The sequence below is a fragment of the Mastigoproctus giganteus genome, chromosome 7 (genome assembly GCF_048544385.1).
Source record: "Mastigoproctus giganteus isolate SK-2022 chromosome 7, ASM4854438v1, whole genome shotgun sequence".
Taxonomy (NCBI): domain Eukaryota; kingdom Metazoa; phylum Arthropoda; class Arachnida; order Uropygi; family Thelyphonidae; genus Mastigoproctus; species Mastigoproctus giganteus.
In genome coordinates, this window is record NC_143581.1 from 219,139,519 (window position 1) to 219,163,638 (window position 24,120).

The window sequence follows — 24,120 nt, forward strand, 5'->3', positions numbered from 1 at the left end:
ATTGTCCAGGTAGTCCTGGTATTGCACAGCATTCATGGTTTTATCCATAACGACTAATGGGCCCAAGCCAAACCATGAAAAGCACCCCGTTACCATGACACTGCCTCCACCAAACTTCATTGTTAGTAGGATACAAGCAGGAAGGAAGGAACTGTTCCCCTGGCATTCGCCACACCCAGGAACGGCCATAAGAATGGTAGAGTGCTAACCTCGACTCGTCTGTCCATAGGACTGTTTTCCCCTGCTCTACAGTCCAGGATTCGCACTCCTTACACCATGTTAATCGGCGTCTAGCATTTGTTGAGGTGATCAATTCTGTTGAACTATTGAGGTGATGAAATCTGTTGAACTGTTGAGGTAATTCTGTTGAATGTGTCATCTTGCATGCCCACTTCTGCAATTATCTGCTCGAGTCTGCGCGTGTAGCACAGTGGAAGCGTCACCGTCCTCCCCACACCGGATGGAAAAGGCCGGGTTCGAATCCCGTCGATGACGCGAGGAACTTTAATAGGCTTTTTTTTTGCCAGGCCTAAAACTGCTATGGGGTAGAGGTGTAGTATCCACACTGTTATTTATTGTTATTTGGTTATTTTTTTAGGAGCATTAGCAACTAAGGCCATATTGCTCCGGGATGTGCGGTGGTCATTCCCTGACCTTTCCGCATCCTCCGTATTTGGTGGTGACGGGCTCGAACCATGGTCTAATCAAGAAGAGTGTGCTACGCACTGCTGCTCCTTCCCACCTGGCTACGGAGGCGCCTAGTATCCACACCACACACTGAAGAATGGCTGCCCTTCTGTGACACCTGGCAAAATCATGTGGTAGATGATTATATTCGTCAGGTGCAATATCATCGCTTTGCTTAATGAAGAAGCGAAAAAACCACGCATGGTCTTCTGAACAAAGTTTTGGCGTTTCCGCATTTCTTTTGTAATGTACTGCGTCATTTGAGATAATCACGAGCTTCATGGCGAGATCCAGTATTTCTTACATTTCGAAGGTACAGCTTTAAACTGTTTTTGTAGACTGGCCTCCTACATGGTCTACTGCATCGAACCCATTGGTAACTCTCTAAAAGGCATCTGGATTAGCTATTGTATAATCTTACTGCTTCTGTTCTACCAGTTGTGACTGGAGTAGTGTGAATGAAAAGTACAGTGCCAGGGCCACGTCATACTAGGAAGCTGGGTATAGCTTATTCTTTGATATTCTTTTCCTCAGACTTCCCAGATTAGGAAGTCTGAGGAAAATTCAGGAATCTTTACTTCTTGGTCTCCCTTGGCCTATATCTATTTACCCCGTTCGCCCAACTCTACAAATCACTCAGAACACTGATTTTTATTTGAAACTCAACTTTCCCCAATCTAACTTTCCTAACAGTGAAGTAATTTTCCTTGGTGATTTCCAGTTGTCTTCAACTGTCTAGTTGTATACGCACCCAGCTGGCAGAGATGCTAGGTTTTTCGTTAGTAATAAGGACCTCATGTAAATAGAACACCTAACAGCCCTAACCAGTTGGATCTTTTCCTCACCGACAATCCTTCCAGAGATACAAACAAACATATTCAAGTTACGAGCAGTAGCTCATATACCTAAATGTATTTTGCTTATTAATTGTGAATTCTCTGGTCGGTTTGTCTGCTTGCTTAGACAAAAACTGAAGCTTCCGGGATTAAAAAACTTTGCTGCCCTCGTTTGAGGCCGATTACCTCGGCCATAGTGCGTAAAAAGTTCATAAACCCTTCAAAATACAATGTTAATTGTCCTCTATATACCTCATATGCAACTTAGTGACGGTTTGTTCCAATGGAGCTTCTCCATTCCAAGCAATTCTTAGCCTCATGTCGTATATCATTACAGTAATGCGAAATGCGATGATCTTTTGATCCTAATATCTGTTCAGATTGTGTCCGTGAAATTATTCTTGTAGGGATGAAATCCTTTATTCGTCATTCCATCCTAAACTATAAACTCTACTCCTTCATCTAAACTTTGGTTTTCCAATAAATTGTATGCTAGATTGTTGAAGTTCTTGGACTTCAGCTAGTATCCTTTTCAACTAATGCCTGTATCCAAATCTTTAGCTCCATCTTCTGCCAACATTAAAGCGCAGCCAATAGTTTTGAAAAAATACAAGAACGGTTGGATTACCATTTGGACAAATCCAAGTTCGCTTTTGAAACGACTAAAAGTAGGAAACCTGCTATTTGTCCAAATGGTAATCCAACCGTTCTTGTATTTTTTCAAAACTACTGGCTGAAAATAGTCCATCGACACCCTCACTTCTCTATTGGTTCTACAGCATCGTCATCTAAAGTCAAACCTGACTTATTATCGCCTTATGTTTCCTCTATCTCTACCATCGGTGATCTTGATAAATCTCCTCCTATCTTAACAAAAACATTCCTTTCAATATCTCGCTTGGTTTTCTGACAAAACGCGATTAGAAAAGTCCTGTACAAGCTTGATGCCAAGAAGCCTCTCCTCTCTCGGCATTTCTTCATTTATTCTCAGAACCTATTCTTCATAGTTAATTCTTCAAATCTCTCTCTTCCAATTATCTTTCTATTGTACTCACATCAACTTCTGCTAAAGTAATGGAGAAATCCATCAACCACCATCATCTGATTAAATAAATAAACTGCAGCCATCATCAATCCACTGCAGGATGGAAGCCTCCTCAGCAATTCATGTTGAGGGAAATGGACCATAATCTGTTATGCTAGTTCAGTGCGGGTTGGCAGATCGACCGTATTTAGCAGTCAGGGTCTTGAACCCAAGTCTACTCAAAGAGCGTGTGCAACTGCACTCCCGCTCGTGACCACTCGGCTACGATTAGCGATCCCCAATGAGAATTCCGTCAGTGTCGATACACTGGTGTTATCTTAGCTTGCATTACTTATTTTTAAACAAAGAATTCTGAGTTCAATGAAACTCAACAAGTTGGTCCCGACATTTCTAAGGTTCTTGATTGTTTTTAGCATAGAGGTTTTCTAAGCATGCTCCCATCTCACGGTCTGCCATCTGTTTCCTGTAATCCTCTAGTCGATTTAATCTCTGGAAACTCACTGCGGGTAGATGCCGCTTTCTTTTCAATACTTAAAACTAACGCTGGTGTTGCCCACTGTTTAGTTCTTTCTCTCATCCTTTCCACTGTATATTAATAATCATTTTCCACTGACTGGAAATCTTATCCACAGTTTTGCTGATGACAGCAGACTGCATTCAGCCTTTCGGCAAATCCCTGCTCTGCACAAACAGCTACAACGTCTCGAATATCGACCACCAGTTCTTTAAATGCCGATGCTTTTAATGCTTTAAATACTTCTAGCCGGTAGAAGGAAAGAACTTCAATTCTTCTAAAATCCGGCCAGGTCTTATTCCTTGCAAAAACAATCCGCTGCTCTCATGCTCATCTTCAACAATACTCTTTCTATAGAAGATCACACATCTTTATTCGAGATAACCCTGTCTTCTAATCTTCCTTGGGATGAGCGTATTACAAATATTGCTTTTGCTGCAACGAAAAAAAAAAAAAAGTTCCGAAACTCCTAGACTCCGTTCAAATAAGAGCAGTCAGGTTATTTAATGTTTCTTAACTTACAAACTCATTCCATTCCCTGTCACACAAACGTTCTGTTTCTGCTACATGCCTTTTCAGCAGTTCCACTGAGAATGTCCTTTTGAATTGGCACCTATAATTTCATTTCTTTCTTCCAAACCAGTATGAACACACATCTCTACTAGTTAATATCCATTCGTAATTCAACTCAAAACTAACCAGCGAATCCTTTTCTCTTCGTTTATCCCTTCTACTTCTTCTCGCTGAAACAACTTTCCTTCGTATGTACTGCCTGAAAAGTACAGTGTACAGAAATTGAAGTGCGAAGTGAATAAGTATATTCTGTCTCCGCAACCTTCAACCTACACACAGTACCAGAATACAATAGGTCCCAATACGTTTTGTATTTGGAGTTCATAGTCATTAAAAACCCAAATAATTCATAAAGCCTACCAAAATTATAATGAACGTGCATGCATGCATGTCATGCAGTAATACTCGCAATGTTTTAATTTTTGTTACAGTGGGAGATAATAATCCCAAAATAACTTATTCACTTGAAACAGTCGAATTAAAAATGCGAGAAGAAAGGGATTTGGGGATTGAGATACAGGCAGACAAGTTCTTCAAGCAGTGTACAGAAGCGTCAAGGAGGATCTGTCTTGTCGATGATTTATCATGCTTGTAGAACTAAGAATTGGTAGAAATAATAATATGCCAGTAAATTGTGTGTTATATGACCGATTTTGCGTTGGCTGGACGAAAAACCCCTGTTTCCGGAAATAAAAATCGTGCTACCCTTATCTGAGACCGACTAACTCAGCCACGATGTGAAACACACCCCTAAAAATTAATTGTGTCATTGACGGGATTCGAACTCAGGTCTTTTCCACCTGGTGTGGGGAGGACAGTAATTATATCAACTGTGCTACCCAGGAGGGCAAGAAATAGGGAAGTTATAATCCAACTGCATCGGTGGCGGTTGCAATAGGGGTCGATCCCCCTTTCTAGAGTCTAATTATACTTGAACAGTCTGAATCCGATCCAGAAATGTATAAGACAATTTTGAGATCACACTTAGAAAACAGTAACTAATCGAAAAAAAAAAAAGACATCAGACTTCTTAGAGAGATCCAGAACTGAGCAATGCAATTGACGAGATCGGAAAAAGAACGTCCATATAGGGAAAGACTTCGAATACGTGGAGAGCTTGATAACTATGTGCCTTAGCGGGGTACCTGACTGAGGTCTACAAGGCTGTTATAGTATAACGAATGAAGGCGAAATTTTCACTATTATAAAAGATTCCAAAACTAGGTCCATAAATTCAAATTACGGGGAAAGATTTAAACTGGATTGTAGGAAATTTCCTTTTAGACAGAGAGGTGTTAATTTTTCGAATAAGTTACCTTCGTGGGTAGCTTGGGAGAAATTCAAATATCACTGGAGAGGAACCTACGTGAGGAGGGAGAGACGTAGGTAATTTTATTTTATTTTTGGCTCAATAATGGCTACAATTGCATAATGTCAGTACTAATATCATGGAAATAATATAAATTTCATGAATTTTCGCCTTGAAATTTGCAAGTACAATTAAAACCTTGATTAAAAACGGTGTGCTACCTTCATTTTGCACACCGGTGTATATAACACTTCTTCAATGGAAATTAGTGAAGCGGTTATATGTTCAAAATTACACAAAACTCATACGAGATATTTAGTTATATTAAACAAAATTTTAAAATTCTACTTCCCCTAAGAAATTGGCTTCTAGCTTTTACAATTACTTAACCAGAATATCAGATTTAGAAACTCGTTAAGAATGTATTTTGCTGATTTAAATTACCCAGGGCGGTGCATATTTGTGTATACCTTTCCATTTCTGCATTTTTCCACCGCATACAAAGCTAAAGTAAATGAAATCACTTTATGAATGAATACTCAATTTGCTTTCCTCTTTTCTTCTTATTTATTTGCCTTAAGAAGAGGAAGAGAGAGAGAGAGAGAGGCAAACTCTGTACTTAACTTACATACCTAAAATTACGTAAAAAGGATCCCTTCACTCAATTAATTGAGCTAAGTAACGATCGACATTTTGGTTTATTCATTAAAGGTCGTTAGTACACTTGTATGGCAAAAGTCAAACACATTCTTGTCACGCTAGTGATTATTTATAATGATTAATACTTTAAATCTACCCCCCTTTACACACACACATCAGACGGTTTATATAACGTGACATTAATGAAAATATTTGGCGTCTGCTACCATTTCGGTCATGTTCTTTTACCATGTAAGGAAATAAATCTACTGCTTGTAGAAATGTATATCGTCTGCTTTTTTTTTTTTTTTTTTTGAAAGCGAGATTTTTGCTTACGCCTGCTTATTTGTGCTAAAAATGACAAATAGTCAGTCACAAACATTGCCCTTTCGTCGTGTCACATTCGTGTACAGCATGGGATGTAAAAGAGGAAATCACACCACATTCAGCAAGATTTGCATAATGCAAAAGTGGGCTGCGCACTTTGAAAGTCATCACATTTCTGACAAGTGCACGACAGAAAGCAGATATGGGGTTACTGACCGTCCAGGCCTATAAACAATTTTCTCCTCTAAAAAAGAATAATCCAAAAAAAAAAAAAAAAAACGAATATAACCGTTAATTTCTTTGTTTTGTTAATTATATCATACTGTTGTAAAAACGTGTACAGTATATTTAAAATTTCTTGGAATTAACACTCAGCCATCGCAAACTTGCCTCGTATTTTCTTTCCAGTCTACTGAATCGATCATATACTTAGCGCATTATCTGGGAGATATGGACATCGGCGCGTGCGTAGAGCTGTAACGGTAAGGGCCGTGGCGATTTCGTGTGAGTGGCTTGATGCAGCTGATTATGTTCTGCAGTGAGGGGGTTTATCCTAGATATGTTAAGCTAAGGATAACTAGGTTGTCGTTTGATAGCTTGCGATGCTACGACTGAATAGCAGTTTGCAGTAATGCATGCGTATAATCAGCGTCCGCCAACTGCGAAAACAATGGCTACAATCTGTCACCTAACGGTAATGTCTAAGTGGGTGCGACCGGTGTCTTTCAACCGCTCGCAGCTGCCGATACCGGCACCTTGTCGGTGTCTTCGGTCGACATGGAAGAGTGCAACTGTTAAAAAGATTCCTATAAGTACTCGCGCTTGTATAGAATGGGCAAATCACTGGCTACATTAACCACGGAGATATTCCTTCCGCTGTGATATTGAAAGGAATACGCTTTATTGTTAAAAATGTGATTTCAAATAACTCAAAGGTGTTTAGTTTTTTTAGACTAATCGTTAAACAAAACAAAAAAAATAATAATAATGGTTTTTTGGTACCTTGTTCACGTGTCCATTTATTAAAATAAGGGTATGCATCTGCATTTTGAAAGAACATCTTCCACGAGGACCGATTGTACAGTATTGTCATTGACATGGATGGGAAAGGTGCCAGAAGAATTACCAGATGAAGATGGTTGGAAACTCAATCGAGTCAATTATTATCAAGATGGATGGTTAGCAACTGGAAATGTCCGAGGTATTGTTGGGGTGACTTTTACAACTTGCCACTGCCGAAGAACAGCAGACCTGCCTTTGAGAGCAAATTATAATTTGAGGGGGCATCGATCCAAAGTAAGTGTTACTATAGTTTCTTCTTCATTTATAGTAAAACAATTTATATCAGAAAAACAGAATTGATAATTATTTATTTAAAAGTGACTTGTCGAATACATACTTGTATTAGGCTTAACGACAACCGGTTTGAATAATTTAATAAATGTATAATGAAAAAAATAATAATAATAAAAAGAAGCGATTAACAAAAGAACTCGATGGACGTTTTTAATACACCCCCCGTTTATTTTAAATTCATGTGAAAAGACCTGGTATTATTACAAATGGCCAAAAGATTCTGACAGGTGTCTTTTGGATATTTCCAAAAAATTTAAAACACAAGCAATTTGTATATTCAACAGGGATTAGTTGCTTTTAAGTCTTTCTGTTTATGTAATGCTTATAAAAAAATTAAATCTAATACCTTTTGAAAAAAAAAAAACACAAGTAAAGGAAAAAAGATTAACATAGAATACTTGGACAATACTGACTTTTTTTTTCTTTTCTTTTATTTATTATTATTTATTTATTTTTTTTTTAAATTCTGACTTGTCAGCTGAAATTTGAACCGAAAATACAACGATATTGTCCAATCTTAAATATATTTTTCAATCTAACCTGACGTAATGAATTTATTCTTTTTAATATAGAGTAATGAAATTTTTTCTTTTATTTATTGTTATCCATAGTACCTATTTTAAATAACAACCTATTATAAACGAGTTGGTCTTACGTAAGCTTAACATTTTAACATATATTATATTACATACATACATATATAGTATGAATCAGAGCTGTAATACTCAATATGTTCTACGTTGATAATAATATTAGTAAATTATTAGTACGGAAGTGTTCCACGTACTATATTGAGGTAAACTCCTCTTATTAATTTACTAATACATACATATAATATATTTCAACAAAATTTATTTTTGTTTCAAATAAAGTTTATATAAAAAAATAAATTGTAATGTAATATTTCTCCCTCTATTCTACATGTTAAAATACAAAAACAGTAATCACTGGTTTGAGAGTATACAGTATTTGCAAAATAATACCTATCATGCAAAAGAAGAAATAAGCGGATACAAAAAGAATTGGCTTTTCATTTATTCACCATTTCTTATCAAAAACGTTTTTAAGTAATACATTCTTTTAATTTAAATATTGTTTTTCATAGTACAAGTAGGGTTAACGGAAGTCTCATTCTAAGGGTTAAGAATTTTTTATTTCTTCAAAATGAAATGCTATTGTATTCTTCGGCCCTTCTGTTTCTTCTTCAAAATAATTATTTGAAAAAGATAACCTTTTCGATGTTATTCGTTTGTAGACTGCTGCCCCCATGGTAGATGTTACAGAGAACATGTGGGATCCCAGAGGCAGGGAACTGCAGTAATTATTCATCCTCTAAGGCTATTCTAAAAGCATGTTCTTACATGTTATATGCTTTAGTATTATCTGTAAACAGAACAATTTTCATGTTACTACCAACCAAGACTAGATTCCCCTTGTTTTTCTGTGCTATTACCCTCTCTCCAAAAACAAGAAGCTTGGATTCATCCTCGTGATAGCCATTACGTCGTGCAGCTTCCTCCACATCTGGTGTCCATCCATGCTACACTGTGAATCCTGATTCGTATGACGTTTCCAGTGTACCCAACACTACTGAAAATGGATTGATATGCTTCAATTACACATGGATTGACGACTACCACATAACTGCGCAGACACTCTGAAATTCCTGCCCATTGCATTGGCAGCATTGGGTTTCTGGAATTCCTGTTGAAGGTTTTCGTGACTGCGTGCAATGTTATCTTCTGATTTTTGCTTACGTGGTGGCCAGATATACAGTTTCGATCGTGGAATATTTGCCACCAGCCAAAGTTATTATTATTATTATTAATATCAATTTATTTCCGAAGAAATGTCCCTTTACAGCTATGCAGCTAGAGGACACGAGTTACATACAGAGATTAAATATAAATGAGAGACAAATTCATTGTGTACAGAGCCCAGATACAATACACGGCCTTAAACAGCCTCTGAAGAAGATACATCAACATAAAGATACAACATATAAAAGTACATTCAGATATAACAGAGCGTGGATAGCGCGGCATCTCAGAGAGTCCACCTAGATCATGACGAGGGCATACATGTCTGCAAGAATGGAAGATCTGTAGATTCTGCCCTTGCAGAGCTTCTCAGCGTCTATGGCTAATCTATTCAATATTTGGAAGGAGTTATGTGGAAACATGTTGTCCAGGGAGGACATGCTACGCAGCTTCGATCTGTATGAGGATGTGTTGGATTGGCATCTTCTCCTGTCTGACGGTCTGGCGATGATATCCCATATATCAGGTGAGCTCAGTTTTCCGGATAGAAGCTGAGAGAGGGTAAGAAGGTTCCTAGAGATTATGTGATACCTCCAAGGAAGCGTATTAAGACTGACTGCTCTTGTTGCTGGTTTTGTCTCATAGCAGCCACTGATCGAAGATCCCAAGCACTGTGTGTCGATACATGGACGAATTTCGCCACTGCCCATAATGATAATCCCTCTGCTTAAACACCTATGATCATGCATCTCTTATGTCACCTGCCTTTATTATGTCACATCCTTTAAGGACACCACCTGGGTAGTGCAGCTCTTATATAGGTCTGTCTTACCACGTAACCCCTCATGTCATGGCTATGTCATTTGTCTACAACGAAATCGGAGAACTGTTTTCAAATAAACTGGTAAGTCAGTACCTACAGAATTAGATAGTGAGAAATGAGAAGTAGCTATATAATTCTTCCACCCAAGACTCATTTGCGTATAAGCCAGGCCATTCCTTCTCATTTGTCACTGTTTAATTCCACACACACTTATAAACACATATACACTACGCTGCCAAAAGTATTTGGACACAATCACATTTGTAAAAGATCTGAATCCCATCGAACATTTTTGGGATGTGTTCGATGGGATTCAGATCTGGGCTGACCAGGTGAGTTGTTGGACCTCGTTTTTCTCACACCACGTTTCTGACGTTCGCTATATGGGATGAAATATCATGGTGGAACATGGTGGGGTTTCATTTCTAAAGAACTTCCAGAGCGTAGGACTTGGCCAAGATGTCGACGTATGACTCAGTATTCATCGTGTTTTGGTACTACAATTGACGATCCATGTCCGAAAGACAAGACAGCAGCTCCATGACCGAACTTCATGGTGAGCGGAATATGTATATGATGTTCCCAGTTCTACAGTATATGATGTTCCCAGGCATTCTCCACACCACTGCCCGATCGGTTAATCTGAAAATTGTGTAACGCTCCAATGCAGTTCCACAGGCGTTCGTTATGGTGATGTAGAACTTGTGAGCAGCAGTTCTGCTACGGACTCCTTCCATGCTTTCCTGAAGACTGTGGATATTCACATACACTCCTGTAACTCCAATGTAACGTTTTCCAAGGGTCTATCTCTCATTAGGTTCGCTTTCGCCACTTTATTCAGGAATCTGTAATTCCTATTCGTATAAAAAAATAAAATAAAATTTTAAATTTATTTTATTTCCCCCCCCCCCTTTTATATGACTGTTTGCGCACACCTACATAAACCACAGTTGACTTTGCGATATTCAAACCTGTGACTGCCAAAGGTCGCGGGTTCGATTCCCGCCTCGGGCTTGGATCAAAGTACTGCAAAAACCTTGGGAGGTGCAATATGGCCACAGAAGCCGATGCGCCAACAACTACCAAATCAAAAAAAAAAAAAAAGTGACTGCCACAGGTAGTGACAAATTGCCGATATGGCACCCGACATTTAAAAAAACCATTTGAAATTTTGTAAACTGCTCAACGCAATTCATTCTGCTTGTTTTTGAATCTGGTTGCTTGCACACTTTGTTCCTGCTTTCACGCATCTCATTTTCTCCATTCACTACACTAAAATGGGCATCCGAATACATTTGATAGATTATATTGCTACTTTTGAAGTTAGTAATTTTGTGATAGCTAATATTAGCAAATCTGTGTTAATTTATTTCGCCTTTTTTAAAAACAATCAATAATAATAAAATAACTTTTATACCACATAATAATGTTTATAATTTATTATATTATTATATCTTAATATAATATAATGATATTCTTAATAATAAAATTCCTAATGCATCATCACGTGGTACAAGAGTATTATATAGCACTGCACCTATATACAGTGGGATCCTACGGGGATGTTCTTTGAAGTCCATTTATTATGTAATATACGTCTGAAATGACGTATATTATAATGTTTAAAAACTAAGTGCCACAGACAAAAGTTATTTTTATTTATTTATTACTAATTATTAATTTTTATGCAGTTTTTATTTTTTTTGATAATCCAGGACTGGCTGTTACAAAATTCTTTCACAGTAAATAGTAATATTGAATATTATGTCGATTTGCAATATTCAAAAACAGAATGTTAAATTTCAATATTCCAGCAATAGAATATATGACATTAATTGTCGTGGACAAGCATTAATTAGTTTTACAACCCTGGGCTATTACAGGGCTTTAGTATTGATTTTGATGATTTGGGTTTTATCAAAAGATTAATATGAATGTATCCGAGCTCCTGTTCACGGTTAGTACTTTGCTGTTCTTTCCGGCCATTAAAAAACCGCTTTTAGCAGCTCAATTGCAAGAACTAATTATTTTTATTATTAATTGCAAAAACAAATATTTGTTCTCGAATCATTTTATCAGAGCAGCTGGATAACGTCTTGGTACAGTGATTTTAATGTCGTATAGACTTTTTTTCAATAAAGAAATTTAAAAAAATACATAAATAAATAAATATAATAGTTATCACTGGTCATCCAAGTACAGTATTAGATTTTTGTCTAATTTAATTTTGGTCATTTTATTCAATGATTATTTTTATATCATAAATTTCTGAGCTTTATGTGAATCTGCATAGCGCCAGTCGCATGAAGCCATTTTGCCCTAAATTCGTTGAACAAGCAAATTACTTAAATTATTTAAAGAACGAATAATTGTGCACCTACCTCAATTACATCTGGTTGAAAATGTGATGCTATAAATCCGTCATTGACATCATACTTAAATTAGCTACTTGAATAACCATTTAAATATTTATTATAAATTGAGACAAAATGAATGCACAAAAACACAACTTAATTAAAATGGCACAAATTGCAACTTGTAAACTTTACTGACCCCATGTGGCAGTTTCAGAAAAATTATTTCCGAGAATATTATTAATTAATTTACGTATTTATTTGGCGTATGGTGGTTATTTACACAGGGTATGAACCCTAAACTTTGGTGGGGAAGAAAGTTTTATATAAACCATGAACGTAAATATAAATCTAATTAGATTTATATTCGATTTAAATAAATTATTATTGCATAGCTATATTATTTTATAATACACTAAATTGAAGGAATTATTATTATTATTAGCCATACGGTGCAAGGAAGCCTGAGGCTTATGCTGCACCAGCCAAATTTTTTTTCTGTTACCCTGAGAGAGAGAGAGAGAGAGAGAGAGAGAGAGAGAGAGAGAGAGAGAGAGAAGTAGAAGGAAATCACCAAGAAAGAGAAGAATGATGATATCCAGCTCAGGACCCTGAGTGTGCTAAGCCCATACTCACCAGATGTGAGTCCCTGGGGTTAAATAGACATGTTATTAGAGGGGATGGACAGAATAGGTGGGTTAATTTTTTTTTTTTTTTTTTTGTGGCTGATTCTGTATATGTTTGTTAGTACTACTACTAATAATAGTAATAATGTAGAATTAGGATGTTTTGTTGATGTGGAAGTTTTTGGCACAGGGGTCCGTGTGTCAGTTCAACGCAGAAGCCATATCAAAATCGCATTACAAAAACAAATCAATCTGTTTAATTTGTTTGATATTATTTTATTTTAGATAAATTTTAGAATGAAAAGTCGTTAGCATACTGCAACACAGATAAATGGTATACAGCAGACTGCTGACGCAGCCGGTAGAAGAGCTAATATTATAACAAAATAATTAAAAATGTTTTATTTTGAAAAGCATTTAATTTTCAAGAGATTTGATTTACCAATTAAGGAACGTTCGATTTAGATTGAGCAGAATTTAAGGCACTTGAAAGAGGCCAACCTATTTTCATTGCCGTTGCGATTCTTTTGTGTGTCGCAAAGTAATTTTGAAGAATCGTCGAAAAACTGTATTGTGCTTATGCATGCCCTAGTTGAGGCCCAATTAAGATTCCCACATCGAGCTAACAAAATATGGACCTGGGAACTGTCCATGTTTTGGACAATGTGGATGCGATTATTGTCGATTTCGCTTCCCAATGGTCTGGGAAGCGAAACTGACAATATCCTCGTTTCTGGTACATAGATTCAGTTAATCAAATGCACAGCAAATAATGTCATCGAAATGAAGTCTGACAACCGGATTCTTAGTATGATCCAGTTAACTCTAAGATCGAAAAAATAATATACAGTAGTTGGCACAGGATCCTAGTGTCTCAGGAATTTAAAAATAAACTTGGAGGAAGAATTGAAGAAACGATATCGAATAATAGCCTCCAAAATTACGTATATGATAATATCGCGAACGGTGTATTTTGTTCAATGCAAAAACTTTAAATGCAAGCCCCAAGGTCTTAACTGCATAGTGAAGTTATGGTGAAATGCAAGACCCAAGAAGGTTTTAACGGCATGGTGAAGAAAAAGGAAATTCACTATGATATTTTTCTACAGAACAAGTCCAACAGCTACAAGAAAATATTCTGTACATCTCCGTTAAAAGCAACAAAAAAGCATATATTAATTCAGTGAACTTGAAGAGGGAAATTTCAATGAAAACTTTAAATTGTATACAAATTGGTTTTAACTGTCCCCCAAAAAAATAGAACACAAAACAGTAATAGAATTAGGAAAAGAGATGGTAGTGAAATATAACAATAATATACCTGTAAGATAGTCAGATTTCCTCGACCAACAGTAATATCAGACATAACAACAACCGCTCTGTGCATTTGGTAGCAAAACCCGTCGCGAGGTGGAACCCCCAATCAGGAAGAAATAATATAAGAGCAATAATAATAATATTATTATTAAACTTTTAACAGAATGCTAAGAATATTTTAAAGGTTTGCTTGGGTTCATCATAAAGATGAACAATTTATTAGCATGCAGATTCGACCTGCCTTAAAGAATTTTCCGATAAATTTGAAACTTTTCGTTTTAAGTGAGTTTAGAAATGCAATAAGCAATCAAAACTAGGAAACCCCTAGAATACATGGTTTATACGAGTATATAACGAAGCTATTTTTAAGATGGGGTGTCCGCTCTCGGAAGAGAAACTTTTCATGATTGGTAATTCACTACCATTGTGCTTTGTTAGGGAAAAATCAGAGAGCCATGAAAAAGTGTACTTATCCTCATTCGGGGGAACAACGAGGCAAATTATGAATCATAGAGGAATGATCTTGTTTCAGACACCTTAAAAATTTACACTACAATTATTAACAGATTGTGCCACGTGTTATTCTAATCTAAGGATCAAGTTAGGAAAAAGAAGCAGGATAAAATTAATCTGTTGCATAAGATTACCTGATAAGAATTTATCACTTCTCCTAAATTTTATCGATTTTACAAAAGCTTTGGGCTTTATCAAAAACTTTTCTGATGTTCTTAAACACTGTGGACCTCTTAATAAAATAGTTAATGCAATCGAAGCTTCTTATCAGAATTTCTGTATCTTCAACACTGAAGTTTTATTCTTAAGTCAGTAGTAAGCTACTATTTTTTGATCAACAGGTTCGCTAATTTTGTAAAAAAAAAGAAAAAAGAATAATTCTCCTCTTAACAAAAATGTGAATCCAAAATTTGATCAAGAGTTTCGCCGAATCTAGAATTTCTTTCAACGGGTTTTATCAAACCCTCTGCAGCTCATAAATGTCTAAGTGTAATGACTGCGTCATTGTCTGAGCTTGGAGTAATCAATTGTTATTGACATTGTCAATAACAATTGTATTCCAAGATGAGTTTCTCCCCTTTTATATTAGAGGGCTGAATTTTATTTTTAAAACTCCAGAATAGCAATGGCTCTGAAGTTTCCCATGCGCACGTGAATTGGCAAGGGACACTTGATGCTGGATGATGAGGCATTCGCCGACTGGGCTAGCCAGGTAGGTAAAGTGCCTGCCTGGCAACCGGAAAGGTCGCGGGTTCGAATCCCGCCTCGGGCTTGAATCACAGTAAAATGCGAAAACTTTGGGAGGTGCATTATGGCCACAGAAGCTGATGCGCCAACAGCTAACAAAAAAAAAAAAAAAAAGATGAGACATTCCGAAATTCCTATGTCTGTGGGTGCTAGTCTTAAGGAATAATTTTAAACACAATTTAAGAACACGCAAGCAAACTTAAAATTTCATTTTTAATTTTATAATAAATTCTCATTTATATGCGAAGCATAGCAGTTTTTATCGGTTCCTTTCCTCATAGAGCAACTGTACCTCTAAATAAAAAAAAGACTTCGCTCCTGTTCTCATAGTAGGCGCGTTGCACAAGTACAAGAGCCAGTTTCTTTCTTTCTTTTTTTTTTTTTTTTTTTTTCAATGAGGTATTACTGATAATAAAAGATTTGACACTGCCCAAAGAAAATTTGAAGATCTAATTCACTACTCTATCGAAATAGGACTAAGATAAACAATAAGCCCATTCCAATGCATAAAACAGAATCCATTATATTTGAGACCGAAGCGATAAAAAATGTAGAAAAATTTGTATACTTCAATTCATACATTAGGAATACGAATGGAAAATAGCAGGAAAAGTCAACAGTGCTCTGGCAGTACTGTAAAGGAATACTGCACTTAAATTGTGCAGTGTTTCTTTACGGTTCATACACCTGAACATTTTGACAGTAAGTTGTAACAAGCTAGTAGATACTTTTTACACTACTTGTCTTCAGTGACTTCTGAGCATGATCGGGGGTGAGAGAGAGAGAGAAAAAAGATGAAGCCGTCTTTACAGAATCAAGAGAGTACACTATTCTCTTATCTTGACATTGTGACAGTAAAATACGACACTAGAATTTGCGAACCACACTCAACGTGTATCCTTTTTTTTATGAATCAACTGGAACAGGAGAAAAGGTCGACCCAGAAAACAGTTCGGAACTTGCTTGTATCAGTAGAGTGGAAGCAAGGGTAGTCATCCTAAGGGAAAAGGAACTAATTAAAATAATGGAAACTGACTGTAGACAGCACTTAATCCAATCATTATAAATATTTTTTGTATATATATTATTAACTTTGATTTGATGGAGGATTTCTAATTACGCATGGCCAAAAGAGAGAGCAGTGGAAGAAAGGGTGAATTGGTCGTTAGAAAGAGAACCAGCTCAACACTTTTTTACTGAGATCGTCAAAACCGCGAATGCCAAATACAATATTTATAACTTTGATCTTATTTAGGTTTTTACTTCCTGTTAATGAAGATATTATTACGACATGAAAAAAAAATGATTGATGTCATAAATAAATAATCTTTATCGTTGCTAAGCGATGCAAAAGTGGCACACAGTACCAGAAACCATATTAAAGTACGGCAGCATGGCTAGGAGTAACATAATATTTAATTTTTATTAGCTATCTATGTTAACCTTATTTCATAAATTGACTTCACTGTCTTTAAATGAATAAATAAATATTCATACACATGCATGCAAAAATAAAATGACACTAGATGTGACAAGCAGTCCAATTATTTTTGCTGCTGAAGCATAAATTCTTGGTGATTCCCTTCTCTCTCTCTCTCTCTCTCGGGGTAATTCAGAAAAAAATTTTTTTTTGGCTGATGCAGCATAAGCTTCAGGCTTCCTTCACCATATGGCTAATAATAATAAAGAGTTTGAGCACCAGTGTTAAGGAACATTGCTTTCTAGTAAATATCTAAGTTATAGAAATGAAATGATTGCAAAATACATTAAACGTTATTACTAAAGACTTATATTTATACACTTACAAATTATTGTAAATTTACAATCATTATATACAATTGAGAACTATTATAAGTACTACTAATAATTATGAACACCCACAATTGCCATTTTAGAACATATGATTATGGTGATCCCTTCTACATCTGGCAAGTGAATATATATAATCTTTGGCATTATTTTTATCGCAGCCGATAACCATATCCTTTATATCGCCATGACCCCTTATACGTCCGGATATTTTTGTCAATACAGTATAAGAATACAGTTATCCGTCGAGATAAGATGAGCTATACGCGCCATCCCTATAACATTTCCATGTCAGGAAAAGGTATAGGGTAAAAACAAATGCATTCACGCAAAAAGAAGCAGATGGACGAAATACAGTAGATCGGTTGAGGCAGTCAGTTTAGTGACTTCCAACGGGAATTATCATAGGATGCCATATTAACAATCAATCTTTTCGTGACATTGCAGCAAAACTGCAATACCCTCGATGGCTGACGTAATCACCATATGGAAACATTCAAGTAGACCACAGAAATTGGTAGAAAAAGATCGGTGGGCATTTCTCATGGAACGTCCACCGATCAACCAAGAGTTCATGAAGCCACAGGATCTGATACTAGGACAAGGACAATGGGTAGGGAAATGCATAGCATATGATTTTGCGGAAGAGCTGCAGCACACAAACCGATATTACAGTGTGCAATGCACACTCGACTTGTTTGGTGCGTAATCTATCGTAATTGGTTCCTAGAACGTTGGAAAGCTGCGTTATGGAGTGACAAATCACGTTACACGAGTGTCAGATTGTTGTGTTTGGGCCTGGTAGATATCCGGAGGACGTTAGTTAGCAGAGTGGGCCGTCTGAACTGTGAAATTTGCCAGAAGTGCTGTCATCACCGTTGTGGGGTTATTTCTTATTGTTTGCAAGATTGGTGGTCGTTCCTAGAATAACAAATGCCATGAGGTATATTGACATTCTGAAAAATTCCCTTCTTTCTAGTCTGTGGCAGCAGTATGGGGTAGACTCTTATCTGTTTCTTCATGACAATGCACCATGTCATACTGCACAGCCTGCCCTGCAGTGACTTGGTTTGAAGACATGGGCATTCAAAATCTTCAGTGACCTAGTCACGGTCCGCTAACTTTAACTCCACTGAACTTTTAGGATGAACGGGAATGTTGGCTTCAGGCCGAATAAGTTGAGGATCAGTTCGCAACGAGTTGATGAATTGGCCGCTGTGCTGAAGAAATAAACCAAAATACCACCTTCCTGTTATTTATTAAATATTGATTCAGAGTCAACCGATCAGTATACCGTGCGTAATTGAGGCCAAAGTTGAGTCGACACACTACAATTCGTCAAAGAAACTTGAACTCAAACTTTTGGGCTGCTATTTTAAGAGACTCTAACCGCGATTGTGATGCTTGCATAAAAACCTAGATTACTTAATGAGAAAATTAAGTTTTCTCATTAAGATTAGTAGCATAGCTGGTATAATCATCTTTCTCCATACATCGGGTAGAAAACACCTGAGTTGAAATCCCGTCAATGAAGCCAGGAATTTTTATGGTATATTTAGTATATTTAGGGAATTTTTAGTATATTTTTACAGGAATTTTTAGTATATTTAACAACGTGGCTGAGTTCGTCGTCTCAAGCGAGGGTAGCGTGGTTTTTTCTCACAGAAACTCGGGTCTTTCGTCCAACAAATCGACTGCAGAACGCACGCAATTTACAGTTATATTATATTCGGCACAACATGGCCTAAGTTGCTGATGTGCCTAAACCCTACAAGAACCAACGAACAACTTATCCTACTAGACGAAGGAGGTGTTTATTCTTTCAGTTATTCTTTGTTTTTTTTTTTTTTTTTTTTTTTTCCAGAAGATCCACCTGCGAACACATGCTAGGACAAATTATATAGGCTCAGGCGTGGAAGGCAACTGAATGCCACCGCATCATGCCTATACAATTTGTTTACCAGTCTAAGTTCTCTGCTAAGGAATCGTGAACTTTCAATAACAGAAGAAACAATCGAGGAAGAGAATACAGTACTATCTTCAAACATTCTGAAACACTAAATAAAAAAAAAAAAAAACAATATTTGATTAATAAAAGAAATTTTAATATCGATTTTGACCAACATGAGCATTATTGACAATTATATGGTCTTTACAATCTTTGGGTGTGCATGGAATTTGCTTTGCTCTTTCCTTATGGTTAGTTCTGTTTTGAACTAGGAAGTTTTATTATTATATTATTACTAGCTATATAGTGCAAGGAAGCCTGAGGTTTATGCTGCACCAGCTAAAAAAAAAATTCCGAGTTACCCTGAGAGAGAGAGAGAGAGAGAGAGAGAGAGAGAGAGAGAGAGAGAGAGAGAGAGAGAGAGAGAGAGAGAGAGAGAGAGAGAAGAATGATGATATCCAGCCCATGCCAAGTCCATACTCACCAGATGTGAGCCCCTTGGGGTGTTTTTTGTTCCTGCTGTCAAAAGTGTTCAGTTAGGTACGGATTGGAAATGACAGATATATCGATCTATTCTCCCGAAATTACCTTGTACTGACCATACTTTGTGACACAGAACATTGTTATTATTATTCGAGTTTATTAAGCTTGATTTCATCCTCTGTACAGCTAGTTGGCTCGAAGGGTGTACATAGAATTATAAGCTAAAAACACATACAATAAAGGGATGACTGATAATGTTTGACAATGCACTTGCTTGAAGTTGACATAGCATAAGTATATAAATTTACAAGAGGGAGATAACACTGGAAGAGGAGATAACGTAGGAGATAACAGTGAAAGAGGGGATAACGTAGGAGATAACAGTGGAAGAGGGAGATAACATAGGTTTGAACATGTATGCACAGGAGAATAAATAAAGTTTACAATATAAATTCAGTTTACAATCTAATGAGAACAATCTATTAAAAGACAGCCAAAGTCCTCTAAAACAGAAGATCCTGATTTATGCGTCTGTAGATGGCATGTGAAGGACTGGAAGATGGATTGACTTGATCGTGTTAGTCAGGATTCACTTGAGGTCGATGCATCTATACAAGTCTTACAGAGTATTCTTCCTGTATTTTTTGTCATCCAATAGTTTGTTGGGATAAATTTGTAGACTGTTGAACTGTTCAATTATGTTTGCTGGAAACATATCTCTAACACGGACGAGGTTGGTAAGAGTTCACTTTATGTTGCTCTCTTGGATGGATACTTGAGGCTGAAATGATTTCTTGCACGTTGAGGGGAATCAGCCGTATTAGTTAATAGTTTGCAAGAGTGGTGAGGTTTGTTTTCCAGAATTTTGATTTTCCATGGTGTCATGTTCATGTTCGCATGTAGTATAGATCTAGAGATGGTGAACGGGTTTCCATGGATCCTGTTCAACCACCTCAGAACCCAATATTCAATTCCCAGAATTTTTTTACAATACTTGCTGAGGCTGAGCACCATAATTCAGATGTAGGGGCACCTTTCGATATATTTGCAAATAAGGGACGTATTTTGAGAGCCAATTGGTCACCGTGAAAGAATTACCACGATTATCACTGATAATCAAATTGATAACAAAGGTACCTCTTGTAGTATCTTTGTTATTAATGAATGTGGTTATAAAAAGTGGTTTAGGCCAGGAAAGGTTTTTTTTTTTTTTTTTTTTTTTTTGTAGATTATAAATTACTATTGTCATCATCAAATTATGGATGAAGTGACTACATTACACAACAGGCAGTACGGCGCAAGAACAAAAGTCATTCTGACAACAAAAATGTATGTGAAATGTTATGTTTAGGGACAAATGCACACTAGGGTCCTGAGCTGGATATCATCATCATTCTTCTCTTTCTTGGTGATTCCCTTCTACCTCTCTCTCTCTCTCTCTCTCAGGGTAATTCAGAATTTTTTTTTTTTGGCTGGTGTAGCATAAGCCTCAAGCTTCCTTGCACCATATGGCTAATAATAATAAATAGGAAAATAAACAATAACAGTTAAAATATGGTTAGATTTATATACATCTAATTATAAACAGAAATGTTCCTCCAAATATTTTCCAGTTTATTAAAATCGTCGAAAAGTGACAACCAGGGCCGTACAAATGGGGTGTGCACTGGATGCGTCGCACCAGGGCTCCCGATCTAGGGGTCCCAATCAATGGAGCCATCAAAGTCTCAACATAAATAAACGAAGCCCTTTAACTCCTTTTGCATCTGGGCCCCCCAAGTACCTTTACACGGCCCTAGTAACAATTACTTTCATGAAATAGCATCTGGAACTTTATCGTTACTCATTGCATCCTTTCATGTGAATGAAATGAAGAATGGAGCGAATCACAATGTTTCTGTCCATTAATTTATGAATTCTGTGAATTGAAAATATGAATTTAATAATCTGTAAACATTTTAGCTACCCAAATGATGACAATACTAAATAATAATAAAATAAGATAAAAAAAAAAAAAAAACCTGTACGTTTGAGGATGTCAACTATCGGTTTTTGACTGAATTCTTTCTCTGCGATCAAAGGTATATCGTTCAAATTTCCAGAATCAAGGTCTTTTTTAAATTTTTTTTTAAATTTTTGTTTCTTAAAAGAGAAACAGAAAATTTGTGAAAAGTCAACAAAGTTAAAAGATATATGTATTAACTCAGATTTACAGTAAGTAAATCTGAGTTAATACATATTCCCTTCGGTTTTATTATTATTATTTTTTTATTGTGCTTAACTAGTTGTGTTCTCAGTTTTCCTAGTGCGTGTGTTTTGGGGAGTAGATGTGATGTTGATGTGGTTCACAGTCATTGAAAATTAAATTTAGCATGGATTTGCCACCAATTGTTACGGATAATTACCGTACAATAACTTTTAAAGCTGTAAAACATTTACTCAAACTGTGGAGGGAAGGGTTGGAAACAGTAACGGTCCCAGTATTTTTCTAAAGGGGAGTGAAGCAAGGAGGGATTAAAGAAATCATCAGAGAATCATCAGTAGTAGTAAAAAAGTCTACGTTATTTTGATCAAGGGCTATAGTCCCTCTAGTTCTTACTTTGGACCGCCACCAGTTGAACAATCGTGCCTTTCTGGATCCAGTGCTGAGTTTTAGTGTGTGATAAATGGTTTATTATTTTTGTTTATTAATATCTTCACCCACACACACTGAAAATTTTCCTTGCGTCAGTATCCATAATTTATTGGATGGAGATAAGATACTGTCAAATTAACGTTCAAAAGCACAATAAGAGCCTAAGGGCCTAAATGAGCTATATTCTATGGGTTAGTGCGGGGTGGTGGAACTCGGATGGTTGGTGTAGATTCCTTGTCAAAAAGTATTGGGGGTTCGTTCGTGAATCACAGTATATTGAAATGAAAACAGAAAATACTGCATAATCAGTTAAAGAATATTGGTGGGAAAAGGTACATGGGAGGATTTTAATTCATTTACAAAAAAAAAAAATAAAAATTAACAGACAAAATTTAAAAAGTGGCGCCTGTCAGAGACATCATGTTTGCAATGGATGGCTAGGATGCCATAAATTACAAAATATATAATATATGTGTGGAATTGGAAGGGGTAAGCATTAACACAGAAATAAGCAACAAATAATGTATTTTGAAAGGCTTTTTTTTAAATTTACAGATAAATACTAAATTTATGCACGTTTTATTTTTCGATTTTTTTTGCATTCCAAAAAAATCAAAAAATAAAACATTTTCCCAATTTAATTTCAAATGGAAGTGTTAATGCATGTGTTTAGGTGGGGGATAAATTTTACCTAGGCACGAAAAACACATGTATACATGGAAGTATTAAGGAAATTTTATGAATGGAAATGCTCTTGAAAGGTGCTGAAGAGTCAGGAAGGCTGTAACCACATTTAAAAGTTGTTTGTTTTCAATATTCATTGAATAATTTTTACTTCAACATGTGTGTTCCTGGGTTAAATAAAAAAAAAAAAAAATTAAAAAAATTAACTTTTTTTTATTATTATTTTAAATTATTTTACACACACAAGGGTAACCCTTCTGGTTAGCACATTTGGTATAATCATCATCTTACCCACACCCGGTGGAAAAACTTGGGTTTAAATCATGTCAATAATGTGAGGAATTTTTATGGGCCTTTTTCAGTAGTGACTGAGTTAGTCAGTCTCAGGAAAGGATAGCATGGTTTGTTTATTCTGGAAACTCAAGCTCACACAAGGGCAGTTTTGAAAAGTAACATGCCTCCATTTATGTTTTGGATCCTTTAAAAAGTACTTTCTGGGGCTAGGTGTTTTAAAAACAGACTCCCATAAATGCAAGTTAGAAGCATATGGTTAAAACTTGTGGTGGAATGGCAAGTACCTCCTGTCCATAATGTACCTTCTGACTACTGTTGTGTTCAGAAAGCAGTGTATGGACTGACTGCACCAAAAACAGTTTTTTGGATGTGATCATTGGACCATATACAGCTTACAATTGCTGATGAATTTCTGTTTGCTTAGTTCCTTTGGCATATGGAATTCAAATGAAGTTGACATATAATTATTTGGTTACTTGGTATTCTACTATAATAGATACAGTGTGCTGACATACACATAGCACATATAGTAATGTAATTTTGCAGCCTATCTCACATAGTTAGCATTAGCAGAGGCATATGATGCAAGAAAGCAAGCTTATATAGCATCAGCCAAAAAAAAAAAAAAAAAACCCTTCCATTTCACCCATCCATTCACTCCAAATATTTGTCTAGTTCTGCCTTGAATTTATTTAAGCTGTCAACTTCTACAATGACAGATGAAAGTTTACTCCAGCAATCAACCACTCGCTTGCTAAAGGCAAATTTCCAAACTTATATTCTAGGACTATCTTTCCTCAGTTTGAATGCATGTCCCCTCAGGTGATTAACCTCTGCAAGA

General features: G+C 36.3%; 1 protein-coding gene across 1 annotated transcript in view; it reads left to right on the forward strand.

Annotated features, from left to right (window-relative positions):
* Positions 1-6,965: 6,965 nt before the first annotated feature.
* Positions 6,966-24,120, forward strand: part of LOC150083695 (tubby-related protein 4-like) — a 148,430-nt gene continuing 131,275 nt past the window's right edge. The window contains exon 1 of the mRNA XM_090378571.1: positions 6,966-7,226. Within this exon, the coding sequence (XP_090234697.1) occupies positions 6,966-7,226 (261 nt within the window). The remainder of the gene's footprint in view (positions 7,227-24,120) is intronic.